Source organism: Lycorma delicatula, chromosome 11 (genome assembly GCF_047948215.1).
Source record: "Lycorma delicatula isolate Av1 chromosome 11, ASM4794821v1, whole genome shotgun sequence".
NCBI classification, from domain to species: Eukaryota; Metazoa; Arthropoda; class Insecta; order Hemiptera; family Fulgoridae; genus Lycorma; species Lycorma delicatula.
This window is the reverse complement of record NC_134465.1, coordinates 8,608,807-8,626,470: the sequence shown is the minus strand read 5'-3', so window position 1 is coordinate 8,626,470 and position 17,664 is coordinate 8,608,807. Positions and strand designations below refer to the sequence as shown.

Here is a 17,664-nt window from a genome sequence, read left to right as displayed (position 1 = left end):
TAATTATGTGTATTAGGTGTATATCACATCTGTTGAAATCTTTAAAATTTTAAAATCAGATTACATATAAACAATTAAATATTTTTCACTACATAAATTAAGGTTATAAATAGTTAGCATTGTACAAATGTACAGTGTAGTAATATCAAATGATTGTTCTGGGTGATAGCAGTGAGTAATATTTATTCATTCGTTCATTCATTTATTTCTGTGGAATGTGGTTTTAATGATTAATTGATCGCAATAATAAATTTGATACTATGTACGTTCTGAAACATATAATTTTAATCTAAGGATTAAGGAAGTCTTGCAATAGAAGATAATATACTGTACATTTTTTATTCCTTATGTGATCTGAATGCTTTGAATTAAAGTGAAAAAAAGCATGGTTTTAAAGTATTCGATGTAAATTATTCAACTGCTCTAATGTTATATAACATTGTTATTTTATATTCTTTTTAACTGTTCCTATTCTACATCTTTGTTCGTTCTTCTGTTCTTATATTCTCATTATTTTTTTATGGCATTGTAACATTTGCACTTTCAGAAAACATTTATAGGTATTTTGATAAATTTAAGATGACATTAATATTGTTCAAAAGAATTGTTGAGGACATTATGCTTTTGTCAGAAATCGATAATAAGGTAGAACTAAATTTATTGTAGGAGAATAATGAAAGATTAAATATTTAAAAGGATTGTAAGTTAGACATCAAAAGCAAAGTGGCTCATGTAAGAACTTATATATGAAAACAATATATTAGTATTAAATGGATATAAGAAATTGTTTATATGGACTCTAGTGTTTATGCCTCCTCTATGAATCATAAGATTTTGCCGATGGTGAGGGGGCTTGGGTGCTCAGTGATACTGAGTAGCTGGACTGAAGGTGCAACCATATCAGAATGGTATCAGTTGAGAGACTAACAAATGATTCCTGAAAGAGGGCAGCAGCCTTTCAATAGCTGTTAAGGGTGTAAATCAGGAAGACTTAAACGGCCATATCAACATCGCTCAATCTTCTGAGTACTGCACAGCTGAAAGCAATGGAAAACTAAAGCTGATTTTTTCCAAGAAAATGTAGATGTCTGCATTTTCATGTAAAAAAGTTGGAGATGCCTTCCTTGGTAAAATATTCTGGAGGTAAACTAGTCCCTGTTTAGCTCTCTGAGTAGGGGACTGCTAATGAAGGGGGTCATCAGAAAATTAAAAAATAACATTCTATGAGTCGGAGCGTGGAATGTCAAAGTCTAAAAAAGTTGGTAGGTTAGAAAATTTAAATAGAGAAATGGGTAGGTTAGATGTAGATGTAATAGATATGAATTAGCGAGATTCAGTGGGAAGATGAAAATGACTTTGGTCGGGTTATTTTACAATAATTAACTCAGCATCAGTTAAAGGGCAGACTTTAAAGAGTAGGTTTTATAAAGAACAAGAAGATAGGGAAGAGAGTAGAGTTTTCAAAAAGCATAGTGATAGAATCATTGTAATTAGGATAAAATCAAAATCTAAGCTGACAACTATTGTTAACATCTGTATACCTACAAGTGTTATTGTTGGTATTCTTTTATTAAAAGAAATGAAAGAGGGTACTGACTTATTGAGTTTTGCACAAAGTATAATTTAGTAATTGCCAACACCCAGTATAGAAATCAAAATAGAAGAATATACATATGGAAAAAACTGGGTGATAGTGCAAGATATCAGATAGATTATATCATGATTAAGCAAAGATTTAGAAATCAACTCATCGACTGCAAAGTATATCCTGGAACAGATATTGATAGCCATCATAATTTAATGATGATGAAATATAGATTGGAGTTTAAAAACCTGAAGAAAAGGTGGCAGATAAATTGGTGGAATTTTGAAAAGCTTGAGGAAGAGAAAGTAAAGAAGATTTTTGAGGAAGACATCAGAAGAGTTCTAAGTAAAAAAGATAAGGTAGAAAATATAGAAGAAGAATAGGAGAATGTTAAAAGGAAATTCTTAAATCAGCAGAAGCGAATTTAGGCGGAACAAAGAGAACTGGTAGAAAACCTTGGAATCAGAGGATTATATTGCAGCTGATGAATGAGCATAGAAAGTATAAGAATACTAGTGATGAAGAAGGTAAAAGGACCTATTAACAATTAAGAAATACTATAAACAGGTAGTGCAAATTAGCAAAAGAAGAGTAGATTAAAAAAAATGTGTTCTGAGGTAAAAAGAGAAATGATCATTGGTAAAACAGACGGAGCATACAGGAAAATTAAGGAGAATTTTGAGGTATGTAAGTTAAATTCTAATGATGTATTAAATAGATACACTGATTTATAATATGAAAGAAAAGGTTGATGGTTGTAAGAAAGGGGGGGGGGTGGAATATATTGAAGAATGTTATACAGAGGAATTGAATTAGAAACTGGTGTTATAGAGGAAGAAGAGGAAGTCAAAGAGGATGAGAAGGAAGATACAATATTGAGTTATGAATTAAACAGAGCATTAAAGGATTTAATTAGGAGAAAGGCTCCTGGGACAGATGAGATACCTGCAGAATTACTGTGCAGTTCAGGTGAGGAATCGATAGATACTGGTATGTAAAATTTATGAAAAAGGGGATGTTTTGTCAGACTTCAAAAAGATTGTATTGTCATGATACCAAAGATAGCAGGAGCAGATAAATGTGAAGAATACAGAACAATTAGCTTAACTACTCGCACATCAAAAATCTTAACTAGAATTCTGTATAGAAGAATTGAGAGGAGAGCATAAGAATGTTAAAAGAAGACCAGTTTGGTTTCAGGAAAAATATAGGGATACAGGAAGCAATTTTTGCACTAATAATATATAGTAGAAGGAAGATTAAAGAAAAACAAACTGACATACAAAATAAATGCAATCATTTATAGACTTAGAAAAGGCATTTAATAATGTAGACTGAAATAAGATGTTCAGCATTTTAAAAAATGTAGGGTTCAAGTATAGAGATAGAAGAATAATTGCTAACATTTATTGGAACCCAGTTGCAACAGTAATAATCGAAATGCATAAGAAAGAAACAGTAATAAAAAAGGGAGTCACAAGGATGTTCCCTATCCCTATTACATTTTAATCTTACATAAAACTAGCAATTAATGATGTTAAAGAACAGTTTTGATCAAAGTTTTTTTGAGTAACATTGCAATGTGAAAAGATAAAGATGCTACGATTTGCTGATGATATAGTAATTCTGTCTGAGAGTAAAAAAGATTTAGAAAAATCCATGAATGGCATGGATGAAGTCCTATGCAAGTACCAATGAAAATAAACAAGAACAAAATGAAAGTAATGAAATGTAGTAGAAATAAAGTAGGTGGACCACTAAATATAAAAGTAGGATGAGAAAAGACGATGGAGGTAGAAGAATTTTGTTATTTGGGAAGTAGAATTATTAAAGATGGAGTAAGCAGGAGCGATATAAAATCCTGAATAGCACAGGTGAAAAGAGCTTTTAGTCAGAAATATAATTTGCTTACTTCAAAAATTAATTTAAATATCAGGGAAACATTTTTAAAAATTTACATTTCGAGTGTAGCTTTATATGGAAGTGAAACTTGGAGAAACAGAGTACCTGAAAAAAAAAGATAAGAAGCTTTTGAAATGCGATGCTGTAGGAGAATGTTAAAAATCAGATGGGTGGATAAAGTGACAAATAAAGAGGTGTTGCGGCAAATTGATGAAGAAAGAAGCATTTGGAAAAATATAGCTAAAAGAAGAGACAGACTTATAGACCACATCTTAAAGCATTCTGGAATAGTCGCTTTGAATTTGGAGAGATAGATAGAGGGAAAAATTGTGCAGGCAGCCAATGTTTGGAATATGTAAAACAAATTGTTAGGGATGTAGGATGTAGCGGGTAACTGAATTGAAATGACTGGCTTTAGATAGGGAATGTTGGAGAGCTGCATCAAACCAGTCAAATGACTGAAGACAGAAAAAATAAACTTTTTATGATAATGAAATATGGACAATAGTAAGTGGAAAGTAAAATAATAATATAGCATTTAAAATATGGTATTGTAAAAGTATATTGAAAATTACTGTGTCAATACAATATGTTTTAAGATGAATAGGAAAGGAGAGAAATTTATGGCAGAATCTTGTAAAAAAAAATACTAAAATGTGATTAGTGGACCATGCATTAAGATATTCACCTGTAGTAGTTTGTTGGGGAGGACTATGTGGAAAGTAAACACTGTAGAGGATCATAAATGAATTGAGAATAGCATCAAATTAGTTAGTTCATTGATACATTTTAAATTACATTATCTTGCACTGTATTTTATAAGAAAATATTCTGATTTTTGTTGCTTCTTATTAGTTAATTTTTGTAGAAGCTACTAGGTTAATCATTTTAATTCATTTCCACAATAAAAGTGTCTTTTAGTGAATAAAATTGAATATATGTTTACAAAGAACTGGAAAAATGTATTTTTATTAATTTTATTAACTGTTACATAGCTATATTTTTCTAGGAAAACAAAATTGGAATCTGCATAAATAATTACTTTATGTCATGGATTTGTACTTGCATCATATGAAAAATCTTATTAAATGTACTTATAGTAAATCATATAGAGTTAAAGCAACTTAATAAATTGAAATATTTTTTTTATCGTAACTAATGATTTGTTTATACTTTTGTTTATTTAGAAGACAAGAATTAGATGAATCCTCTTCTGAAGAAGAAATAACTCCTTATCGGGATAATATTCGACGAAAAAATACAAGGAAACAGAAAATTGCTGTCGATGCTAGTGTACGTTGTATTGCACAACAAATATCAAATTGTTTACTTTTAAATGAATCACCTGATGCATCAGTCTCTGATCCACCATCAACCGAAGAAGATTGCATAAAATTATGGCAGTTAGCTACTACTTGTAATTGTGTTTGGTCACCCGATTCAAGAATTAGACGTTCTTTTAGAAGATGTAATTATTCTGTTTCAAGAAGAATTGATTTTCAATCGTCTGTCAGTTTGGGTAAATAAATTATTTAGTGTAAAATCATATTAATTTAACAACTCCTTTTTTCTTTTAACCAAATTTAAAACAAGAGGAGGAGGTTTTCAGTTCAAGAGTTCAAGCCAAGTGAAAAAAAATTATCAAAATTTGATCACTTTGTAAACAAAATTTGATAATAATTTTTTGTAGAAGGAAGTTCTCTGGTTATTCTAATGTATGGTTTTCCCTACAGTTTAAGTGAAAAATATTTCTAACAAAAGTACTATATCCTCATGAATCATCTGTTTTTGAATGAATTTTTTAGAGGAAGAAATTGTATTAAAGTAAGGGTGCGTAAATTATGAGAGAAATAAAAAAAAAATTAAAACATTACACAAATGAAGTTTATTTATATCCTAAACATTACAATTCTTAAATTAGTACACCAAAATTGCTTTATTTAATGAAGGAATTGAATTCAATCGAAATTTTATGTGGTACCAGTGGCAATGTTTGGCACCATGAAATGAAAACAATAAGCTGACATTAAGATTATATTGTATCATAATTGTGTATTATTACATTTCTTGTGATACTAGTGAATGATTGTTCAGAGCATTTATTCAAAAATTTAATATGATTTCTTACGTTACAAATTATTGTCATTGTCACTGGTATCAACCCTGTCTTCAAACTCCATTGTTGTATCATCTGCAAGTCAATCAGCAAAGCAGGTGTTATCCTCAATATAGAGCAATTGTATTCAATATCCCTGTTTTCTTGAAATATCTTTCAATGATGTCAGGTGAAATTAATCTCCAGGCACTCAGGACCATTTGCATATCACATTTAATATTGGCCTTTTAATTTTCCCACCCAGCATGTACTCATGTTTGTTTTCAGACATTCATCTTGAATGCAGCTGGCGTATGTGTCCCTTGAAAAGTTTGTTGACTGACTCACCCAGGGACTGGTATATTGATGTTAATCCACCAGGAGTCATGGCTATCTCTCAGTTTTTGCTTCATCATGGCAGGACTTTACTTTAATGAGATAGCTGTGGAAACTGCCCAACATGAGAAGGGATTTTAGGTAAAAACAGTACACTAGTCAGCATTTCCAGACTTTTTCAACCAAATCCAATATAGTTCACTGGTCATCCATCCTTTCTCCTGTGCCACATGTTTACCAGCAGAATCTTTAGGTGTAGTTTTCCTCTGGAAAATGACATGTCAGCAGTTTGCTTCCATCAGCAGTAATTGCTATCTAGCATCACAATGTAATGCTGTTTTTCTGCACCAGATGTAATTATCAGTACAGTCAGCATTCCCTTTTTTCTGTTATGGTTTTCTCAGCATTTCAAAGTACACCAGCATTTGTTCTGCATTGCTGATTTGCAACAGCAGATATCTATTCTTTTGACTTACTCTAATGACATGCTGATGAAAAGCTTTGTCCATGTAATCTTGGGATAGTTTCTGGCATAAGTTGTATGTTTTCTCAAGGTCAAGTTCTTCCTTTTCATGGTTACAAAACCATCCTCTACTGGCTTTGAATTAGCTGTGTGGAATCATTTTAACACATGCAATTTCTCTTGTACAATATTGCAAAAATTTTACAGTTGACCATGTTGCAGTTATTACGTAAGTCCTGCACGTAACTAACAAAGAAATTTGTCCATTAGTTGTTCATATTTCTTATCTTTTTGGCTTTGAAACACATGGCACAAACCTCTTGCTTTTGAATGGCTCCTGTTTCCACCAGTATCTCACATGAGACTAAAACATTAAATTTCCTCTCAGTAGCTCAGTTCCCGATCTTCTCTGTAAAATCAATCCCACAAAGTTTGAAAGCCATGGTATAGCTGCTATATTTTACTTTTGAAACTCACTTTCACAAGCCTAAGACTTATTGATTGTACAGATTGCTTACTGGAAATGGGAAAGGAAGTGATAAGATCTACGTGACATGCTTATACAGCAAGCAAGGGTGGATTAAGTGATAAGAATGAGTATGCGAACAAATCAACCCTGAGGCAAATAACACTTTTGTTGATGAGTTCAATGGAATGTGAAGAATCGCTGCTATACCCGTTTTACAGTAGCTAACTGTTTTTTTTTAGGAATATTGCGTTTCATAAAAAGTTTACTCTGTGAAAATTTTGAGAGGATTTAAAAAATAATTCAGAAAATAGCTTTAAAAATTGGGGTACAGAAAATATGCGAGACCAAAGACTGCATGAGAAAATACTGTATTTTAACATATTATCATTTTTAAAGTAGTAGATTACTAATAAATTTCTTTTTCAGGTGAAAGAAAAAATGAAGATGAAATTAAAAATATTGTACGTATAATTGAAAAACCACCGGAATATTGTGAAGAAAGCGCTGGAGAAGAGTCAGATACGTCTGGTATAATAAAACTTAATATTTACATTTCATTTAATAAATTCTTTTATGCTAATGCAGGATATTTAATACATGCAGTAAACAACCGTATACATGTATTATTTTGACTTTTTTATACTTTTAATAAACTTTCCATTAATCAGTTTTTTATGTATTCATTTTGACTATAAGTAATTTTTTTTTATGGTTACATAAATCAACCTATTTGTGACAAAAAATTTCATTCCATTTGACAGATTTTCCAATAAGAGCCACGTAAGATATTAAGTTATGCTGCCATGTTGTAGCACTGTTTGATTTTATCCCACATCCATAATCTGTTGACTATTTTTTTTTTCAGAATAAATTTGTGAGTAATAAGCTGATGTCCTTTACTGCTTCATCCAAATAATGTTTAGTTTCAACTAAAATAGCAGTGTATTCAATGAATTGTAATGTCTATATTTCTTCCAGAACTGTAACTTAGTTTTTCTTCATTTCTTATAACATCTTTACATACAAGTTGAAAAGCAGTGGTATCTCTATTAATTCATCCTTTTGAATCGGAGCTTGTTTCTCACTATTTAATTTTTATGGTAAGATTAAACATCCTTTCTTTTTCTACAATCTGAAAAACTTCAAATATTAAAATTTCATTCTATTACATAATTGCAGTTGCCATTTATTTGTTACTGCTCCCTTCAATTTGGTAATTATATTTTCTGAAAATTCAAAACTTTTCTTCAGTCTCATTAAGTTTACTATCCTTCTTAAGACAATAATTTTATATATCAAGTGAGCAACTTAAAACTGAACCTCTACAGACTAAACACAGCTGCAATATGTAAAATTTTATCAATGAAATTATATTAGCAGAAAATTACATATTTACCACATTTTTACAAAAAATGTTTGAAGTGAACACCCTGTGCAGTGATGCATTTTTGTCTCCTAGTGATCATACCGAAAGTAATCTGATCCAAAACATTGTCAATGCCATTGATTTTTGTTAAATGTTTACCTTCAGTTTGTTGATAGCATGTAGATTTGATCCGTCTTGTTGGAAGTTGTACTTTTTTAACTGCAGTTCAAGACGGCTTGGTTCAGTTTTAAGTTTCTCACCCAGTATTATGTGTATATGTATTCTATTTAATTTTTAAATATTATGGATGTTGATGATGAATTTATTTTTAAAAAGTCTTATCTTGTTTTCGTTTAATTATCTTTTATACAGAATGTGGTGAATTTTTTACTCCTCCGAGTACTCCTAGGAATCCACAATCTCTTGCATCTTCTGAAGATGATTTAGAAATGGAGAGTCCTGATGAAGGCCCTGATGTTTACATTGAAGGGTTAGTACTTTTTTTAAATTATTTTTTACTGTAATTTTTAAGTAATAAAAACAGTAGAATGCAGCATAAAAAAACTCATATTTGAAGAATTGCATCATAGAGACAGTTTGAAAGAAAAAATATCTTTTGTGCATTGTTATTGTAAGTTGAAGTTTACTTAAAATAACTGAATGAATTACAGAAACTAGTTTATATAAAATTAGTATTAAGAATTATTACCAATTTTATTGATGTAATTCTAACTTTTCACAATTTATTAAAACTAAAAAAATATTTAAATTTATCTAAGAATAGAATTTACCTACATAAATGGTTTAATTGCTCTACAATTGACTTATTTACATAAATTGCAATTATGGTAGCCTGATCTCCATTATGAAATAAGTGAAGCTGATAAAAAGTTATATTAATTGATATTTTATTTATTACATGTCAGTTTTAGTTTACTTGATTATGTTTCATACAGTTTGTTTTTCTTTTTACAGAGATGTACCTACAAGTTTAGACAGTGCTGTTTTAGATGCTCTGGGGCCAACTAATTTAGATCCAATAATTTATCCAAATATCTGTCGTTGGAAACATCTTGTTACGATGCATTCACCTGCTCAACGTGAAAGGTGATAAATTATTATTAGTTATTTTTCTGTTTGTAAATTATATGTGTGGATAAAAAAATGAGACAAGTTAACTTATACAAAACTCAAAGAATGAGTTGTCCTTAACAGTTACTGGAATAAAGGAAATAACAAATGCTCAATAATCATTAATATAAAAAATAAATTTGTTTGTAAAATATAAAAGTGTTTTTACATATAAATGAATCCAGTTAAAGGTATTTTAAATAGTATTTAAGCAAAATACTTTTTGAAGTGTATTCTTCATCAGTTAGCTGTAAACTTAACAAAAGTTAACTTATAAGACTGTTAATCCACAAATTATAGTACCATATTAAAAAATATAAAAGATGAAGATCATACACAAACATTTTTAATCTATAAATTTCTACATTTCCTCTAGCTATTCTTTCAAAATAAGTGCAACTCGTAATATTAATTCAAAAAATAATGTTAACCAGTCTCTAGATAAACTGTTATACAATATTATTAATATTATCAATAATCTAAAAAAGGTAATAATTATTTTTAAGAATTAGAATTAAAATTATTTATTTACTTTTTTTTTTAGGTGGCCAAGTCCAAGACGAGTATCAGTCTATACTTGTGAAGAATATAATGAAAAATCTGGTTTTTAAATATCAAAATAGGTTATAATGATATAAAGAAAAAAAATATATATAAATGTTGAATATATTCATTAATGTTATTTTATTTAATTGAAAAATATCATTTATTTTATAATATTTAGAATGATATTTTTCATTTTTATACAACGTAGAAGTACCATCTTGCCTTGATGCTTCAGTACATTTCTTTTTTTTTTTAAATAATTTTCTTTTGATCTGTCAACACTGATCAATTGTATGTGATAGGTATGTCATGTATATGTGATTGTATGTCATATATATTTATTAGTTTTTTTTATGTGTAGGACAATTATATATAATGAATTTTAACAATTTGACTTAACTAGTCATAAAATACAGTCTTTAACGTATATGTATTTCAACTCATTTATTTATTATTTTAATTATATTGGAATGTTTATTAAAAAAATATAAAATACTAATATAATTATTGAAAAATCTTGATTGGATATTGGTTTTTTTTTTAGTTTTTTTTTTAAATAAATTTTTGTTTGTTATTATTTTATGTAGGATCTGTTAAAAAAAATATGGACATATTAACAAATATTAATTATTGGATTGAACTTGAATTTATTTTTTGAGGATTTTTTTCTGTATTTAAAAGGCAATTATTTTTATAAATAATCTTATCTTCAATATGTGTTAATATAAAAAGTGGTTTTAAAATGTCTTACTTAATGTATTATTTTATTAATGTAAAATACTTATTTTCAATCAACATGAAATTTTAATCTTAAAGAAAATCAATCAAAATAAAAAATAGTGATAATAAAATTAAACTTTTTTCTCTTTTTTTTATTCATACTGAAATTAAAGAAGCTGAGCAATTATTGTTTATTTATTATTTCAATTCCAGTTCTTGCTAAGCTTAGTTCAAGACTGGTAATTGAACTGACAGTAGATTGTCAAGAATAATTGAATTTTAAGATATAATTTAGATAGTAGTAAAATATTTAATTCATTCAAATTATTGTCATTTATTATTCTCTGATTAAGGAAGTGTGAAATATAATAAGTAAATGCAACAAAAGCTGTGATCCAATTATAAAAAGTGAAAGTGCTTCTTTTGTATTGTTATATATTATTTCATATACTCATTATTGACAAATCTTTTCCTGCCCTAGTGTTCTTTAATAGGCTAATGTCCATAAATATGTGAGTCTAGAGGAGATTTCTGATTGTTTAAAATCTTTGATGAAAAAGTTTATTAAAAATACACTATTCTGTGCTTGTTTACTTCATTCATACCATATTTTCTATTGTAATTAACACCATCATATAATTCACACCTTAATTTTAAAAACAGTATATTTTTTAAACATTTAAAAACAAAATATTCAGTCAAATAAATATTATTTTCAGTGGTGGCTCACATATAGGCACTGTGGAACTGCAGCACCCCCTGTTTCCACTTGATATTTTCAATAACATTTAATATAATGAGTCCTTTTTTCTTTAATTCTTTCTTTATACTTGTACAATATATATATAATATATATATAATGCTTAATCTTAATGTCAGTAGCCATCCACCAGTTTATAAAGAAGATACAAAAATCTTTGTATGGAACTGTGTGCTTCACACTTACAGCAGCATGCTGTTTGGCTGTTGTACGCATGGGCACATAGGAAGCTGCACGTAAGACTGCAAGAAAGAGAGAGAGCACTGTTGCTCGTGCAGTTTTGTTAAAAAATATTTATTTGAATCACAATACAGAAAAATAAAATACAGCGTGCTTACTGTATACCTGGAGATTATATTCTGCTTATCACATGTTCAATATGACCACCATCATGTCTAGCAACTTCTTCAACAGGAACTCCTATGTTGTTATCAACTCGACACATATCCTCGGTTATCTTGCTGCATGCCTCAATGATCAGCACTCACAGTTTCATCACTGTACAAGGATGTTTAGGGAAAATCTTTTCATTTAGAAATCCCCAAAGAAAATAATCGCACAAATTCAAATCAGGACTGTTCGGGATACCAGTTCTGCCACACATGATTAGAAAATCGGTTTGAAATGACTTTAAAACATTAAAAGTTTCATGCAGAAAGTCTAAAACAATATTATCTGTGTGAGATATGGCTCTATTCTACATGAACCACTCCTTTTCTAATTGAAATCCTTTTGCAAGAAGCTGAGGAACAAAATTATTATGCAGCATGTTTAGATAATGTTCACTGTTCAAAAAAGAATGGCCCTTTACCTCATGACTTGAGATAATTCTTGGAGTGTGATGCACCTTTTCATGAAACGTGTTGATTTTCAGAACCCCAGAAATGCACATTTTGTTTACTAACAATCCCATCTAGGTGTAAATGTGCCTCATCTGAAAACCAAATATTGTTCAACAATACCTCTCGGTTCACAGCCCATTCAGTGAATGCTGTTGTTTGATGTTTGTTGTCAACCGTTAATTTAGGCAATACTGTTATTTTGTATGGATATAAATAAATGCAAATCAGTTTTTAAAATTCGCTGCACAGAAATCTCAAGTTGTACTTCTGCTTTTCTTGTGATTTGCCTGAGCTCCTCAGCAACGCTGCTGTGACAGCTTCCATATTCTGTGGAGAATGAACTTTGGCAGACTGTTCACGCTTCTCTCAAATAGTGAATCATCATTGTTAAATTTTTTGTAAAGTCTACGGTCTAAGTATTGTTTTAAATGAGAACAACCTCCAAGTTTGAAAATATGCACAAAACCGTATTTTTGTAAGCACCACACCTCTCTTCATTAAAAAACGACACAGTTTTTGTTATGCATTGTTCAACAGTCAGACTTCCTTTGTCAGTCATCTTTGAACGATACATAAACAACACATGTGGAAAGAAAAGAAGCTAATATTCATGAACTGCTATCATTCTGCCAACATAAAACACATTAATAATTATTAACCTAAACAATTATTGCCAAAACAAATGTTGGATCATTTCATGCACCATCCCTGTATAATAGACAATTTCTATAAAAAAAAATAATATACTAGTTTACTGAAAAAAAAATGTTTTTCAATCTAATTTAGAGCCTGTTTAATTTATTTTTTCTGGTATACCCTTTTTTCAGTTAAGGAAAATAGTGATAGCTAGAGGTAAAATTAAAAATCTTATGTAAAAGCGATTAAATACTTTTCTTTATTTATATTATAAACAACTTCTGGCAGAAGCATTTAAGATTATGGTGAGCAAGTATATGTGATAAATACACGGTATTCAAAAAGAAGGAGCAGATTTTAAATATTTATTTCTAATGAATGACAATAGGTAGACACATATGATACATCACTGAATAGAGGAAAGTTCAAAGTTTTATTTTATGTATTCAATGTGAGCACCATTTGTTATATGACAAACATCAAATTAGTTGTCCATTTCTTGCCACACACGAATTAACTGGTCCCTGGTCATTGAATTTGCTGCTGTATCAATTCGATTTTGCAGAGCTTGAAGAGTAGCAGGCTTAGTTGGTGCATACGTGCTGTCTTTTACGAACCCTCACAGATTAAAATTGCAAGGGATAAGATCTGGTGACCTTTGAGGCCACTTAAGATGAACAACATCATGTTGCATACCTCTTCCAATCCATCGTCTTAGAATTGTGTCAGTTGTGTCTTTCTTCATAATCGCCAGGATGCAATGCCAGAAGTAACTGCATCTTGTACAGCTTAAGATGTAGATTTTTTTTAAGCACACACCATATTGTTGGTTGCAGAATTCCAAGTTCTTTGCTTACTCTGCCTGTGGATTTCCTAGGGCTATATTCAAAAGCAGTTCGGATATACTCAACGTTTTCATCTGATGTGCAAGGACAACCAGTACTTTTCCCTTTGCGTATACAATCATCTTCTACAAATTTCTTGTACCGATTGTTAATCTGTTTATGACGAGGCGGCTCTTTGTCGAACTTACAATGAAATTCACACTGCACTGAAACAATGGATTCATTCTTTCATACTGCAGCACACAAAACAACTTTTCCTGTGGCGCCACTATTTTCTCATACACATCACACTGCTGCTATAGGCACTGAATGGAACTAATACTTTTTGAACTTTCCCCTATTCAGTGATATATCATATCTGCCTCTACCTATTGTTGTTCATTAGAAATAAATATTTAAAATCTGCTCCTTGTTTTTGAATAACCTGTTATATTAAAGTTGTCATTTTGTAGTCCCCAAAATTATTTATTTTTTCAGTAGGCTCAGCTTGCTGAGAGTAACTATTAATTCAGCTCACTAAAGATGCTTAACTAACTTTCTGTAGAAAGCTTAGCATGGGTTCTTGTTATTCTTGACAATGGTTATGTTATTTTCAGGATCATAGGATGCTTAATATTCATAATATTATGATTAATAAAATTTGTTAACTTAGGAAACTAGGAGGTTTTGCCTCTGCTTACTATGATCTTTGCACCTCAAAAGTTCTAATAATTTATATCTTTTATAATACCTTTTTTGGAATAAGAATCAAGTTCTGATGTTTATTTATTTATTTTTTTTTTATATTATAACTAAATATTTGGATTTTTTTATAAAATAATTTGTGCCCAAATTTGATTTTTTAGTGATATTTTAATTTTTTACATAAATATTATAATTCTGTGAGATTTTTAATTAACATTTATTTTATCCTCTTCTTTTCATTATTATATTAACATTTGGTCTTTGGTAATTCATTTTATACCACCAAATTGAGAGGTCAGTTTTTTATGGTAGCAACAATAATTTTAGTAAATGAGGGATATTGAACACAGCAATGATTTAATTAGGTGAAAATAAAATAGGGGGGAGTCTTGAACCCTCCCATTGAACTGTGATCACAATATTAATTTTAATATTAAAAAAAAATTAATTTTTATGGAAGTGAAAAAATGGTTTGTATTAATGTTTTTTCACCCTAAAATTTTAATCCACCTTTATTAAATTTTTATACACACACACATATATATATATATATATCCAACCAGTTTTACAGCTTCTGCCAGGCCTGATATAGCTGCAAAAGTAGTGCAATGTAAGTTAAAATAATCAAAATTTATGCTTGAACTACTTAGCATTACAGATCCTGCTTAACATTGAAACAAATTTGAACACTTAGTACACTATTACAACTTGGTCACATAATATAATATGTGAATTTATTTCTTCAAAGTAGAGCTATTTCTGCCATTAACAATTATTGTTGTAATATACAGTGTAGTAGTGCAATTTCAGATTATCATCATATTTGTTAAAAAATCATAAAATTCCTTCAACTGAGCTGCCTTTGATAATTCTTAGTGCTGCTGTTATCCCATTACTGATGATTTTTTTTTTTTTTAATTAACAAACACATTTTTGAATATAGCCAAAAAGTATGTTAGATTTGAACCGTGTCTGTTACAATATACTAAAGGAACAAACACAGTTCTGATCTATCACACTTCTTAGTCATATTGTAACCTGTGTCTGCATGCCAGTGTGAGAACATCTATTACAAGTTGCTGAGATTGAAAAAAAAGCTTAAAATAAATTTTTAAAAAGCATCTTATAAATTTGTTCAGTCAGTTTTGTCATTGAAATTATTCTTTTGTAAAAATAAATCACATATTTGATCATTGTATACACCCAACTTGAAGATGTAACCTTAAATAATGAAGTTGTCATAAATTAAATAAAAATTTTGCTGCTGATTAGTGTGAGCCACGATTGTAATAAATAGAAGATGTATAAAAATTCACTAAAATATATAGTACAACTGAAATTCAAAAGGTAACAATATCATTTACTAAGTCAAACAGCGATATGATGACTAATGTGAAAGAGGATTAATTGATAAAAATTTATAATAATAATTGTATAATAAATACAATCATTAATTAATGTAAAGGAAATAAAGATTTTAGTATTTAATTATCAAGCTTTTTGTAGATCATCGAAGTTGAAAAATACTAGATGTAATTTTTATATCTTTGACTATTAATATTAATATTCAATTTTTTTTATTATAATAATGATATTTGTACTAATGTTATACTAATCATCATCATACTAATCATTTCCATCTGTACTGTTAACATGAAACTTTGTCAACGATAGGTATCTAAAAAACATATTAATGTTTTTTTATTTGTTTTGTTGTCCTTGAAATTCTTCAAAAATCTCATTTATAGTAATTAAATATAAATAACAAATTAGAGGTACAAACCCTAACTTTTAGGAAAGTATTTGAGAAGAATATTTTTCCAAAATTTAGTGGATGATAATTTTTCTTATAAACAGAAATCATTACCAGATCCCAACTTCAATATACCTCTCACATTTATTGTTATTAATTAATAGCAGGTTTTATTGGTTAATAGAAGAAAATTTATGTTTATTATGTTAGTATATCTTGTTCCTTATTTATATTTAAATTATGATTTTTTTTATTTTTATATATTTATTTTTTAATGTTTTTATTTTTTTTTCTTGGTAAGTTTAAACAGTTGTTAATATTAGTGATATTAGATAATCAGATTGGTAGCCTTCCTTGTTATTATTACTGTTATTTTAGTCTTAATTATTGTATGTTTTATTATTATTATTATTATTATTATTATTACATTGAAATTTACTATGTTCACATACATATAGAAGCTCAGTAATCAGTAAAAATTGATGGGATTGTTGGCAAAGATTACATAAAATCAAGAGTTATTAAAAATGCTCTTAAAAAAAAACATTAATGGTTTTATTTTGATTTTCTTGACAAATTCCTTCAGAAACAATTAAATAAAATACTACAGCCATTTAGAGTTATAAATTCTTCATGAGACATACTTTATATGTTTTTCATTTATATTAAAGAAATATAAATAATAATAAAACATATTTTAAAACGCAATCGGTTTTCAACAATATATACACGATATTTCACACATCAGAATTTGTGGTATGTTTGTAAAAATCGTTTTTACTATGTGTATATAATAGTATTTTCATCTCAAAATAATCTTTAAAGAATTCACATTAATTAATCTCTTGCAGATTATAATGTAGGATTTTATTTTGAAATCTGACTTGCTGATTGATTACACTTGGAATTTTTTATAATCTGTTTTCTTTTATAATGTATCATATTTGACTTGTTTAAGAAATGGAGAGGGGCCATAGTAAAATTAAATAGATAAGCCTTTTATTTGGTTTCAGTTTTAAATTTTTTTTTATAAAAAAAAAATAAGTAAAAAGTAACACCTGAGGTTCCTGTTAAATTATTCCATTTAACAGAAGTATCACTTGAACTTTGACATTTGAAACCAGGCCCGCTACTGACCATAGGCCTCTACCCCAATATTCCATGCTTAATAGTCCAAAGCCAACTTATACCAATATATTCCTGCAGCCTCCTTTAAATCATCCTTCCACCTTTCTTCTGTGTACTTCTTTAACTTTAACCATAGAAAAGTTTTCAAAACATGACTTTTTTTGTCAACCACTACCTTTTAACCTTTCCAGGTGTTCAGTTTATTTTCTCTTCAATTTCTTAATTACTTAAACCACATCTGCCACTAGTAGTGTGTTACCTTATCTTTCCACAATTTATTCTATTTTTCCTTTTCATACCAATCAAGCTTCTCTCTATTGTTCTCTGTATAACCCTCATAATTTTTATTGATTTCTTAGGTAAAGTCCAAGTTTATGAACTGTAGGTGAGACAAGGTGTTTAC

General features: G+C 29.0%; 1 protein-coding gene across 1 annotated transcript in view; it reads left to right on the top strand.

Moving 5' to 3' along the window:
- Ankle2 (ankyrin repeat and LEM domain-containing protein 2) overlaps positions 1-14,522 on the top strand; it is a 45,541-nt gene extending 31,019 nt beyond the window's left edge. The window contains exons 9-13 of the mRNA XM_075378413.1: positions 4,675-5,006; positions 7,277-7,378; positions 8,589-8,706; positions 9,192-9,323; positions 9,892-14,522. Coding sequence (XP_075234528.1) covers positions 4,675-5,006; positions 7,277-7,378; positions 8,589-8,706; positions 9,192-9,323; positions 9,892-9,958 — 751 coding nt within the window. The 3' untranslated portion in view covers positions 9,959-14,522. The remainder of the gene's footprint in view (positions 1-4,674; positions 5,007-7,276; positions 7,379-8,588; positions 8,707-9,191; positions 9,324-9,891) is intronic.
- Positions 14,523-17,664: the final 3,142 nt, after the last annotated feature.